The 13,758-nt window shown below is 45.2% G+C and overlaps 1 protein-coding gene across 4 annotated transcripts in view; it reads right to left on the minus strand.

The window, feature by feature from the left end:
* Positions 1–6,383: 6,383 nt before the first annotated feature.
* APP (amyloid beta precursor protein) overlaps positions 6,384–13,758 on the minus strand; it is a 192,010-nt gene continuing 184,635 nt past the window's right edge. For all 4 annotated transcript variants that reach the window (XM_016197637.2, XM_016197635.2, XM_016197634.2 and 1 more), the window contains one exon: positions 6,384–7,612. In XM_016197637.2, coding sequence (XP_016053123.2) covers positions 7,511–7,612 — 102 coding nt within the window. In that variant the 3' untranslated portion in view covers positions 6,384–7,510. The remainder of the gene's footprint in view (positions 7,613–13,758) is intronic.

Consider the following 13,758-nt stretch of genomic DNA (forward strand, 5'->3'; position numbering starts at 1 on the left):
CCATCTACATGATCTCTAATGTCCCTTTACCTTCAATTTTTTTGATCTTACATATGCACTTTGTTCATTGCAGCATTATTTACAAAAGATAAGATATGGAGGCAACCTAAGTGTTTATCAATAGAAAAATGTATAGAAAAGAAGTGGTACCTACATAAAAGGAATACAGGGTGGGGCAAAAGTAGGGTTACAGTTGTGAGTATGCAAAACACAGACTTTATTCTTGTATTATCAGTTATTAATCATTGCATTATTTTCCAGATGAACAACTGTAAACCTACTTTTGCCACACCCTGTTTTACTCGGCCATTAAAAAGGAATGAAATCTTACCATTTGCGACAACCTGGATGGACCTAGAGGGTGTTACGCTAAGTGAAATAAGTCAGGCAGAGGATGAGTACCTTATGATTTCACTTATATGTGAAATCTGAGAAACAAAATAAACAAGCAAAACAGAAACAGTCTTATCAATACAGAGAATATTTTGATGGTTACCAGATGGGAGGGGAGTTGCGGGGATGTGTGAAAAAGGCGGCATTAAGATGTACAAATTGCCAGTTACAAAAACAGTCATGGGGATGTAAAGCACAGCATAGGGAATATGGTCAATAATATTGTGATAACTGTGTATAGTGTCAGATGAGTACTAGACTTATGGGGGTGATCACGTCATAAATTATATAAATGTTGAATTACTACGTCATACACCTGAAACTAATATAATATTGTATGTCAACTGTAATTGAAAAATTAAAAAATACTTTAAAATACTTTTTGACCTTAAACATTTGGGAAAAATTTGGGTAACTGGAGTGAAACAGGTAGCTTGGGAACCTAAGGACTATTTCTTCATTCACGTTTCTCAGCCATAAAATCAAGTGTCATACGCTTTTCTTGAAGGTAAAGATGCAAAATCTTTAGCCAGAAACATGTTCAGAGACTCTCAGCAGAGTCCCTGGGCTGGGCCCTGCATTTATTTACTTATTTATTTAAAAATATATCTTTACTGATTTCAGAAAAAGGACGGGAGAGGGAGAGAGAGAGATAGAAACATCAATGATGAGGGAGTCACTGACGGGCTGCCTCCTGCACGCTCCCGACCGGGAATTGAATCGCGATCTCCTGGATCCTAGGTCAATGCTCAACCACTAAGCCACGCCTGGCTGGGTGAGTTCAGTGTTTTTAGACTTTCTATTTGAAGAAGAATCTGCCTTCCATATACACAGGGCTTTTAAGCCTGAGCTTAAAATGATCCTGGAGAGACCAGACATCCGATTATAAACACACACTGAAATGGGCAGGGGGTCCTTTCAGGAACTCATTTCACTTAGGCCCATTTCTTTGTAGATAATTTTGCTCCCTCCATTCTCAAAGCTTATTAAAAAGTCCCCAGTGTACATGCCTTTGGGTGCAGAGTCCTCAGGTACTTCTATTGCTCTGAGCTTGTCATTTTCCTCTCTCCTATTAAGTATCTATATTTCATGGTGAAATCCACCAAAGCTTTTATCTTAATTCCTAAGCAGAAGTGAAACTCCTCAGTAATCGGTGTAATTTTCATCAAATGATCGCTTCCCTGTTCTTATTGTTGGACCTCCCGGCTCGTTTCCCATAACCGCATGGAAGAAAGTCCCATAGGAAACAGGACACAGGAAAAGACGTTTTATTTAGGCCTGGCCAACTTACTACGAAGATTAGTTAAAACTATTAGTTTCTGGAGAAAACAAAACAAGATATACAGTTTGGTTCTCTCTAGTTTTTATATAGCATTTGCATAAGTCATTCTCCTTCCTCCTGTATCTCCTTCTTGATATTTTTTCTGTGCTTGTTGCCAAAATATGACAACACATTTTCATTCACTTTTTCAGCAAACACTCACTGAGCAATCATCACGTGTGAGGCAGTGTTCTCACACTAAGGATTCATCAGTGACCAAGACAGACAAAAAAATCCCGCCTTTATGGAGCTTATGTTGTAGTGAGGGGAGGGCAATAAGCAAATAAAAGTGAGATGGTGCCCAGGAGAAAAATGATGGAAAGAAGGGGTGTAGGACATGCTGGGCGCAGGGAGGGAGCTTGGTTTTAACCAGCATGGTCAGGAAAAACACTATCAAATGATGACATTTGATCAGTGACCTAAAGGGGATAGAGAAATAGGACGAATGGATAGCCCGTGGGTTGTGATTTTTGGCCTAAACAACTGGAAGACTGGAGTTGTCATTTACTGAGAAGCAAAAAGCTTTGGAAACAGTATATGTAAAATGAATTAAAAGCACATTATTGTGATATAACCAGCAGCTGTCCACCCTGGCTGCATATTAGAATCACCAGGGGTGGCTTTAAAACACAAGAGTGTGGGGGCTTGCTGGTAACAGTGGTTAAATCTCCCTCTTCAGCATTGCCGAGAGTAAGAGACAGTGAGCCTGCAAATGATCTCCAAGTACAGGAAACAGACAAAACTAAACAGATGCCAACAGAGTGCCCCCTGCCGGCCTGCTGCAGCCACCACAAGCCAAGGGGTGCCAAAGTCAGGGGCCAGGAGCCAGAAAATCCGGGGGAAAACGAGTGGAGGGGAGCAGGGGACTTGAAGAAAAACAAGACAGAACCACCCTCAAAAGAGAAAGGGAAGCAAGAGATACAAAAATAGTGACCCTGAGGGGGACCTGGTAGTTCAGAGCCCAGGCTACTGAGAGGGGGCCGGAGTGTGCAGGCCCAGAGGTTCAAGCTTGGAGACGCACAGCTTCTGGGGGACTGCAGGGTCCGTGGAGAAGGGGTGTCCTAGGAGACGGGCAGTGAAGGGAAAAAATGAGGAAAAAAAAAAGAGCAAAATGAAGGATCTTCCTGAAAACAGGTACAGGACACATCAACTCTTCCCCTCCACCCCCATCTATGAAGGACGCTGGACAGAAGAGAGCAGGACGCACCCAAAGAATGTGCTTCCTGAGGCCCCCTGCCCACTAATGACCAGGAACAGAAGATAACGGACCGTTTCCACCGAGCAAGACGCCCCAAATTGTGAGTGAAAGATTCTCTGCTGGCCAGGTCTCCTCCCACCCCCAACCACCGTGAAACTGAAGAACACTGTTAACACTCAATGTTAATGAAAAATTCTCCAACATGCATTTGGGGATATGGAAAATACCCTGAGTCAGAAATACAAAAACTAAGTAAAGAAATCAAGTCAGGGGGCAGTGGGGGGGGGGGGGGGGGGGAAGAAGGGGAAACACAGGAAGAAACGAAATGAACTGATGGAACTCAGGAGAGAGACAGAAGAAAATCACATAACCAACCGAATCAGTGGTACAGAAGAGATTGTAAGGTGCCCAAAGGGTTCAAATAAAACCTTAATAAATGGTATTGAATAAGAGAAGGGAAACAGCCCAGAGAATGAAAATGAACAAAGAAAATAAACAGGATCAGAGAGGAGATTGAAATGGAAACGAGGGAAAGGAGGCTGGAAGTTCGTATTACTGCTGTTTCCGAAGAAAAAAAAAAAACAATAATGGAACAGAATATAAAACTCTAATCCAAGAGAAAGTTCCAGACAAAAATGAACTGACCCTGCACATTGAAAGGGCCTGGGAAGGGGGAGTACTTAAGAAAATTGATCGCAAATAATCAACTCTGAGACATAGCTTTGTAAAATGATCAGACTTTAAAGATACAGAAAACATATCAGATCCTCCAGGCTAAAAATGAAAAAACTTAGGAAGGAAAGAGAATTAGATTGGTTTGAGTTCTCGAAAATAACATACGAGGCGAGGAAACAGCATGGAGCAGCATTTTCAAGAAACTTAAGGAAAAACAAGCTGCCCATCAAGTTGCAAGTGATAGAAAATCAGTCTTGAATTGGCCAGAACTGCAGGAAGACTGATCACACAGGCTGTTGTGGGGGAATTTACCAGAGGGCGAGCTTCATGCAACCAAAAGATGTCTGGGAGCAAAGGACCGACCGGGAATTTCATCTCACTTACTGGACTCTAGAGCTGAGACTAATAGGGTGGGTTCTTGCTGGGGAAAAAAAAGGAAGCATTCATGTAGAGCAAATGCTACTGAAAATATGGGAGAGGAGAGAGAAAAGGGGGAAGGTACAGTAAGAACACTGACTGCTGTGTAGGTGGGAGGTAGGAGACAAAGAATACCATTTAGACAAGACAGAAAAAGGTTAAGAAAAACAAGATTAAGAACACTACAGAAAGCATGGGTACAAAAGTAACCACTAGAATGAAAAGACAAAGTTTCCCATAACACACACACACACACAACTGCACACCAAGAGCCCTTCTCCCATAGAGACACAGTAAATGTAATGCACACAGTAATTACATCAGATATGACAGAGTGGACAGCACCCGTAGCAGTCATATCATAAAATGGAATGGGCCGAACCTGCCTGTTAAAAGATTTTCAAATTGGCTCATAGAACGAAAACCCAACTCTGTGCTTGTACAGGACAGATACGCACTTAAAACACAAAGCTGAGCATAAAGGGTGGAAAAAGCTTTATCGGGCAAATGGAAACGGTAGACAGTAGGGTTTGCTATCCCAAAGGCAAAGCAGACTTCAAGCCCAGAGCTAAAGACATGAACAGAAAATTCACACAGGTATAAAATGGTCCTTGAATAATATATGAGTATCCAACTTTACTCGTAATAAGATAAATACACATTTAAACTGTATTCAGATGCCATCCCTCACCCACCAGGTTGACCAGGCCAAACTACCCCCAAATCTCAATGGTCTTTGACCTGGGCAACTACTACTATAATTCTATTTGATAATATACTGGTTTTGTGAAAATTACCACTTTATTAACCCCCGGGCCATCTAGAGGATCCTCTCACTATACCTCAATTGAGAACCAAGATTATAAGGGCATTACCTTTTCTTTTCATAATTCTAATATATATGTGCTTTAAAATTTTTTCATTAATGATTGAAGCTAAAGCTTGCAGTTTCTGGGATTGAAAGCTGGCCTGGGAAAAAATCCTATGTTTGGAAAAGTTGGATTTCATTTCATTAGTCATTGGAAAAATAGTTTTGTCAGGGCTGATTTTACCGTTAGCTACCTCTCTTGGGCTAGGCGAGATGGAGCTGCGGCTGATGCACGTGAACTGTCATGCGTCACACATCCTCGCAGAGCAGTCATGTCTAATTGCCCTTGGGGGGTGAGGGAGAGGACGATTGTGTTCTCATGGAGATGGGATATGCTCAGATGCATTTTAATTGAGCCTGTCTATCATGCAACATGATGAAACGATTTTGTTCAATTTTCTGTGCTTAGTGCTATAGTTTAAAAGGTCACAACCTAAAGCTAAAATGTGCTGGGGCTGATCCTTCTGTTCACCTGGTACCAGGCCCAACACTGCAAAACACCAGGTGGCGTGTTAGTAGACCTTCGGGGTAGCGGTTGGATAGGCTTCCCCGATGAAAAACCATGTACGTATGACTTTGTTTTAAAATGATGTAGAACAGCATGGGCTCAACTGGGGGTGAATTTGCCCCCCCAAGGGGGTCGGACAGCTGGCAATGTCTGGAGACAGTTTTGATTGTCATACCCAGGTGTTAGTGGCATCTAATGGGTAGAGGAGAGATGCTGCTAAACATCCTACAATGCACAGGACAAGTCCCCCCCCGCCCCCCGAAAGAAATGATTCCCTACAAACTATGTCAATAGTGCCAGGGTTCAGAAACCCCATTTTTCTAGAAAACTGGCTATCAGCTGGTCTTAATTTTTATTTCCCTGGAACTCTTCTCTTCCTGTCTTATTTGGGACTGTTATGGTCTGTCTGAATGTTTGTGTGACCCCAGATTCCTATGTTAAGATCCTCATGCCCAATGTGACGGCATTAGGGGGGGATTAGGTCACGGGGGTGGAATACTCAAGAACGGGACTGGTGATTGTAAGAGAAGCTCCAGAGAGGTCCCTTCCCCCCGCTGCACCGTGGGTAGAGAGAAGCCGGCGACCTGTAGGAGCCCTACCTGACCATGCTGGCACCTTGGTCTCGCACTTCCGGTCTCCAGAACTGTGAAAACTAAATTTATGTTGTTTAGTAGCTACCCAGTCTGTTAAAATTACATAAACATTCATGAAATGGGATTTTGTTACAACAGCCTGAACAGACTAGGACACAGACAAGCCTTGAGGACCAAGATATGGCAGCAAAATGCTTTAGGCCAAATGAAAACTGAGTTAGGTCCATGAGGTGCCTGACTAGCACTAGGGGTTGCACATAGGCCCCAAAGTTTCCATCTCAGACTTACAACTGAGACACAATCGGTGGGATGCCCAGGATTAGAGGACATTAAGTTTCTCACCTGTCTTCAGATGACTAAATAATCAAAAGGCTGTTACCATGGAATCACTCACACCAGCACAATGGCGCTCCTCCAAGAATGTGTTTATTTACATGAAAACACCATTTTATACAAATTGAAGACAGATCTTTAAAGAAGGGATCGTCCAGGCATGCCGTCCCCATTCCCTGATTTTGCCCCTTCCCCTTTCGTCTTTTGGTATCACAGGTAAAATGTCTTAGACAGGTTAAAGAAAACTAAATCTCCCTCTTTCTCCACCTAAAATTACTATGAATATTGAATGTCCATCGTCATTCTCCAAAGAAAACTCTTGCCCAGGGTTATTTTATTTAATTTATTTATGTAATACAGTGTAGAAAGCTATCATGGTCATAAGCAATGACTGTACAATCATCCTGCAAGAAAAATTTTGGGGAGAATTCTTGGTAATTTGAGACCAGCAGAGGACTCCCTCCCCCCCACCCCCCCACCAATAAAAGTGCTTACAAGGAACAGGGATTCTTTTCTTTATCAAAGATCCAAAGATACATGGACCAAAGAAATTTCAGTTCTGAATGCCTAATGTGTGCACATAAAACAGGCACAAAGGAATAAATGTGTATCCTCGTAATTCCTATATCACAAATATAGCAGAAGCAGCAATCTGTACAGTAAAATGCAACCATGGGGGGGGGGGGGGAATTCTCCAAATCATCTGGAATACTTAAAAAATGTTTAACTTTAAAATGCATAGTGATCAGGAAAAGAATACTTAGGCAAGAGAAGCAGCTACACTCCCACGTTCACATGAAGCATCCCCCATCGATTCTTAAAGCATATTTCAAGTAGGACTTAACTGGGTCACAAACCACAAGAATAATATACACCTGGCTAAGGGGCTACGTGATAAATAATCAGCAGAGAATCTAATCATGCATTAGTTGGATACAGCTAAATTCTTTACAGTACACAAAACCCATTAATAACGCAGCGGAGAGACCAAAATGTAAAGAGAGAGAGAATACATTACTGATCTGTGGATTAATTCAAGTTCAGGCATCTACTTGTGTTACAGCACAGCTGTCAAAAGGCGCTAATGAGTAAATAATAAAACAGAAGGGTCGGTTCCTTTCCACCATCTCCTATAAATGGACACCGATGGGTCGTGAAGCAATGGTTTCTGCTGTCCAACTTCAGAGGCTGCTGCGGCGCTGGTCTAGTTCTGCATCTGCTCAAAGAACTTGTAAGTTGGGTTTTCATAGCCGTTCTGCTGCATCTTGGAGAGGTGGCGCTCCTCGGGGGTCACAGCGGCGTCCACCTGGAGGGCAAGCACGGGGGAGACGCGTGAAAAAGAAACATCAGCCTTCCAAGGCTGCGCACGGAGGAGCAGAAGGGAGGCAAGGTTGGCCAAGATGCACAACACCCGCTGTTTTCTCGACGTGAACATCTGGAAGCGAGCCCAGGGCCCACCACTTAGGCAGATGCTCCATCTCGCCACCAGGTGGCGCTTCAAACCCTGACGCGCTCATTGGCTGCCCCCCGCAGCTCAACAGCAACTGGATGCATCTAAGGATGGAAAATACACTTTTTTTTTTTTTTTGCTTCCCTGTTGGCTCAAGAAAAGACAAGAAAACCACGATGGGCGACTGCTTTACTTGAAAGTGTGTGGCCATTTAGAAAAACGCCCAAGAGAAATTCAGCAAAGTATACCGGGAAACACTGAAATCTGGACTGTGCACCATCCCAAGTTTCATTTGTCCCCATTTTAACCAAAGTGAACGCGTTGAAGAGACGTCTAAGAACCTTTCAATTAACAATGTATGTACATCAAAGGGATTCTTATTTGGCACAGAAAATACAGCAAGGACGTGCCGTTCTAGATTACAGATTATCTTTTTTCTTTTTAAGTGAGCACTGAGATACTATAGAAGTGTGTCCAGCTTGAGGTCTAGAAATAGACCCTCTGTGGAAATGGTGCTTTATCTCTAAGATTAGGCCGGCAGCTGTAAACCTGTCCTGTCCTGTCCGTCCGTCCCTCAAGCCCCCACCCCCCCCAGTGTCACTGCTAGGACAGAGCTGTGTGGAAGCAGAGGGTGTCCTCTCTGCACCGGGCAAGGTGTGCTCATCCCTGTACTGCGGGGAGTGGCTGCTCAGGTGTCCAGTGTATCTGGGGTACCTCTCTCAGTGCACGGGGGGGGGGGAGGACGTGACCGTCTGCTGAATGAGTAAAAGCTTACTTTTGTTACTCTTTTAAAAATTTCTCTTCTGTGAAACCACTGGAAGATGAAATAACACAAATTTAATCAGGACAAAGAAGACGCATGTTTTCCAAAGAAAACCTGGGCTGTCGTGTGAAGATGGTTTTCCTTCCAAGGGAGCTTTCTGTTCTGCGCACAGTGAAACTGGGCTCCCCACATAATTTCCGGGGGAATCCTGCAGGCCCGTTCCCCACGGCGGAGTGGTTCAAAGCTACATTCCGATCCTTACCTCTGACACATCCAACCTGGCAGGGCATGGCTCAGACCCCACACTGCTGACCCACTGCCACCCCACGAGGGAGACACAGCAGAGGGCTCGAGCTGGCGCTGACACCACGTCCTAGGGGTGGAGCCTGATATGACACTGTGGCGAGACCACCCGGTCTAATGAATTATTCAGACTAAAAGCCTGGTGCAGCCACTATGGAAAACAGTAGGGTGGTTCCTCAGCAAACTAAAAACAGGACTACCACAGGATCCAGCAGCTCCACTTCTGGGTATTTATCCGAAGGAAATGAATCCACAATGTCAAAAAGATATCTGCACCTCCATGCTCATGCAGCGTTACTGATAAGAGCCAAGACATGAAAACAACCCAAGTGCCCACCGACGGATGAATGGGTAATGGAAACGAGGCACGCATGCGCACACACACACACACACGCGCGTGTTATTCCACCACGAAAGGGAAGGAAAGCCTGCCATTTGCAACAGCAAGGATGGACCTTGAGGGCATTATGCTAAGTGAAATAAGTCAGACAGAGAAAGACAGAAACTGCATGATATCAATTATATGTGGTGTCTAAAAAACCCCAAACCCAGAGGCAGAGAACAGTTTGGTGGCTGCCAGAGACAGGAGGTTGGGAGCGGGTGAAATGGGTGGAGGGTGCTCAGTGAGTCCCGGGGTGTAACGTGCAGCATGGTGACTGATATTAACACCACTATATTGCATATTTGACAGCTGCTAAGAGAGTAGGTCTTAAACGCTTGTAACTATATGAGGTGATGGGTGTTGACTGAACTTATTGTGGTGATCATTTTGCAATATATACATGGATCAAATCATCACGATGTATACCTAAAACCAATACATTGTATGTCAATTATGCCTAAGAAAACTAAAAAAAAAAAAAAAAAAAAAGGTCTGTCAATATCCTCTGGCTTCCCCATGGCCACTCACTTAGAGGACATTGTTCAAATGACCGCTTGGCGTCCCTGTCCTTATGGGAACAATCACAGACGTCTTCCCACCCGCGACAGCATGCTATTCAAACCTGGGCATCTCTTTGCTCTGTGCCACCTCTGACCAGATTTCAAAGAATGTTGAGGTTAAAAAAAAACACACCTTGCTGTGGGGATCAAGCACAGAGCTGTTTCCGAGCGTAGAGAAAACCATAATGTTGCGGGACTGCTGAAATATTACAGCTGCAAGCCCTTCAGGAGCCACCTCAGCCCTCACACTGGCTGTCCACGGGCGTCTGCATTCATCGAGAGCAGAGGGACACCTGGCAATGTAATAGTTCATGTCCCCTTCGAAGTCCAGAACGAAATGCGTTAGAGCCTGCCAGAAATGCGAGGCTCGGAGCTGCTGTGCCGTCCAGGCACCTAACTTTCCTGTCTTCTCACGGCCTCTTTTCTACGCTAACCCTCTACCCTTGGCTGCTGGGGAGGGCGGCTCCTGTGTCTCCATTCCCTCTGTGGGTGGCAGGGCCCTCAGGCCTCAGAGGCTTGGAGCTCCAGGAGAAAGGATGATCCTTACAGAATGGCACCCAAGGAGTTGTGGATTCTGGCTTTTTTATCCCCAACGCCTTGAAAGCAAAAAGTGAAACGCTGAGTCCTCATGCCCACAGATAAACATACCCTTAGAGTAGGAGCATGGGGCGAGGAGAGCCTTCCTCTCCAGCAGGGCTCAGCAACCTGTCACTCGCGGCTAAGCGGCACGGTGCGGGCCAGCCCGCTGCGACCCCGAGCAGACAGGGCTTCTGCACGAGACCTTCACGTTACGTCCCCTAAAGCGGAGCTGGGGAGGTTGGAGCCAGTGGTGCTTGTTCTGGAAGGAGCGACAGAACAATGACGGTGGGGATGGAACCCCCATCCGCCTGCCGGGCAGGGACAGCTCGAGAGACGGAAACACGCAAGCACACATCTCTGACTGCTCCCTCTCCAACTTTCTGGGTCAGGTGGCAGCAGTAACACCTGAGGTCTTTGCTTGGCTCTGTGTGGTGTGCAGTCTTTAGGAGGCTCTGGGGCCCCTGACTGCACCCCAGCTTGCCTTCAACTGGCTCTGCACTGTGGAGGGCTGAGCCCAAACAGCCCAATCGGCCTTGTCCTGGCACAGCCTCGGGTAGGACTTCTGAGCACTCTTCCTACAGCTTTCTCTCTGAACTTGACTTTTTGGAGCCACTTGTCCCTTCACTATATCCAGAGGAATTTACAGCTCAACCATCACTCGTAGAGACAAAATTTTATTTGGGTCCCCCCGTTTCTAGTTCTCCGGCATCACATGGCTTCTAGCGTAGGTCCCTTAGGCCAGCAAGCACCACGTTTTAATTTTATCCTGGATAGCCACCAGCAGGGTGTGTGTTGATGGCCGCCCCTCTAATGGGGGCACCAAGTTAGAGCAAACATCAGAATCCCGACCCGTGCAATTTTCCATTTCAGGTCACCCAGGGGGATTAGGAGACCAGGGTGAGATCAACTAAAATGTACGTAATAAAGGAGCCAGTGACGTGGGCAGGAAAGTAAAGCAAAGGAGAGAGCAACCAAGTTTCCAAGCCTCTGTTCATTCCTCCCAGTGACCTCCCGGTGTGGATTTTCTCCTCAAATGCGCACAAGTTCCTTTTCTTAATTATAATCCCGTCTCTTGATAAGCGGTCCAGTTATGTTTAACGCCCACACGGAGTGATTCTTCAGGCAGGCTCACGAACCTGTGAATGCCTTTCGAAATCATTTTGGATGTTTTCCGCTGGCTTCTGATTTCTCTCCCTGCTGCTGGCTTCGAGAAGGTGCGGATTCTGAGCCGCCCTTGCTTCTCTTAGCTTTGCTTCCCACGCACCTAGCCATTCCGTCCAACTGCTCTACACCACGCCGGTGGTCATTAAGTATCCCCATCCTGGGGTCAACTTCTTGCCAGGAAAAAGGGTCCCTAAGGACATAGTATTGTTATAATGTCACCAACCAGTATGATGGCACATTCATAAAAGTCATACACCACAACTCCATGAAACGCTAAAGCAGCTGCTCTCCTCCCGTTTAGATCATTAATGAGATGACTGGGGGTGTGGGGAGACTGCTGATGTTTCCAGTTATCAGGTCTGTGAAAGAAACATATTTTCCACCCTATAATGAAGAATTTGTGGGCCTCTCTCCCCTAATTTTTAAAAATGGAAATATATTTGACATATGACATTATGTAAATTTAAGGTGCACGTGCTAATTTGATACATTTATACACTGAAATAGGATTGCCATTGTGGTGATAATTAGTGTCTCTACCACATTAGAGAATTTTCTTTTCAGTGGTTGGAATAATTAAGTTCTAGTCTCTTTGCAAATTTGATGATTATAATATTGTCTATATTCACTATACTGTGCATTAGATCTAGGGCTTTTTTTACTACTCATTACAAGTTTATACCCTTGAACAACATCTGTGTACCCTACCCCGCAACCCCCATTAAAGGCGAGGTCTCCACTTAGGAGGAGGAGTGGAAAGAGCTACAGTATATATTTCCACGTATCCACTGTCAACTGACATCGGTGTAGGAAAGTCCTATCTGCTATTAAACAGAACTGGGGTCAGTGGGCTTTGCAGGACCTGACAATGGGTAATTCAGCTGGAGCCGGGCTCTGGAGCCACCAGAGGGTGGCACACTGGGGAAACAGTGTCACAGAGGGCCATCGTGTCACCACTTGAGGCAAAAATAAAGCAGTGTCATCTCCTTGGGGAACTGTGGTTAATGGCTCACAGCATGAATCTCTGGCCTTATGGCTGAGCAAATCATTAAATCAATGTTTATTGCCTGTTTTTAAAAAACAAAAACTAGCAACTGCTCATTTCCAGCTGGTAACAACTCTATTAATAAAAATACCAGGCTCGTTTTCATTTGCACATTTCCATCTTCTTCTGTCGGACTAACCGTCAGATTTCCTGGAGACCAAAACCTTCATCACAATTTCTTCTTCGTGCATGGATTGTGTGAAGTACAACTGTACTCGGTCCAGACAGACTTCACCCAGCCCAACTGGACATGTTCATTTATTCATTTTTGCTCTTAATGAAGTAGGGTTACTCATGAACGAAGCAGGCTAATCAGAGCTGGAAATGAACTTGTTTCGGGCTCTCGAGTGTGGGCCTGCTGAGAAAGGCAGAGAACACTTGTAGGAGGGTCGCTTCCATCGAGTGTGGACTCCGGCGTGCTCTTAGAGAAATGGTGCTCTGAACCCACAGCACACGGTCTCACCTGGGCCCGGGGAGTCAGCCCAGGCGCTGGGCTGGGCTGCAGCTCTTCCTGTCCAAGTTCGACCACCCCGCTAGACTGTAACCTTCTTAAGCACAGGGATGGCAAACAGCACGTTGGGTGAAGTTCGGGTCCAACACTGATTTACACGGCTCAACATGGGGCTTGACAAAGTGTTTCTTCCGAAATACAAAATGAGGCAGGGCCCTCACTCTGGAGAGCTTTCTAGTTGTTCTCAAGGAGCTAGTAAAATGAATAGCAAAAGAAGAGCTGAATAACTGCCCTCCCTATAATTCTGTTCTGTTAAGATGCCTCTTGGCTTAAAATTCTTTCCTTTTGTTCAGCATCTGTGTTGAAGTATCAATTTCTCTGATATTTCAAATCCAAGGAGGCATTTCTTGGTGACCAAAAGCAGCATTAACTTAGGTAGCGATGGTTATGCCTTTGAAGTCTTCTTACAGCCTTAAAAAGCATGACTATAACTAGTTACCAATGGATTCTTTTCAAAGATGAAATACTTAGATGATCCTTGCATGTCTGACTCAGTCAGAAAAATTTCCAATACCTGCATTCCCAGCCTCCTATCTGGAAAGTCTGTTTCCCTGGCTCTGGGGTAGGGCCTGGGGATGCGTCCTCTCAAATAAGTAGCTGGTAAGTCCTGAGCACAGCCCCAGCAGGCAGCCTTGCGAGAGGCCCTCCTTCTCTGCCCAGCATCACTGAGCTCTGTTATGGGCTGAACTGTATCC

The sequence above is a fragment of the Miniopterus natalensis genome, chromosome 6 (assembly GCF_054644295.1).
Source record: "Miniopterus natalensis isolate mMinNat1 chromosome 6, mMinNat1.hap1, whole genome shotgun sequence".
NCBI classification, from domain to species: Eukaryota; Metazoa; Chordata; class Mammalia; order Chiroptera; family Miniopteridae; genus Miniopterus; species Miniopterus natalensis.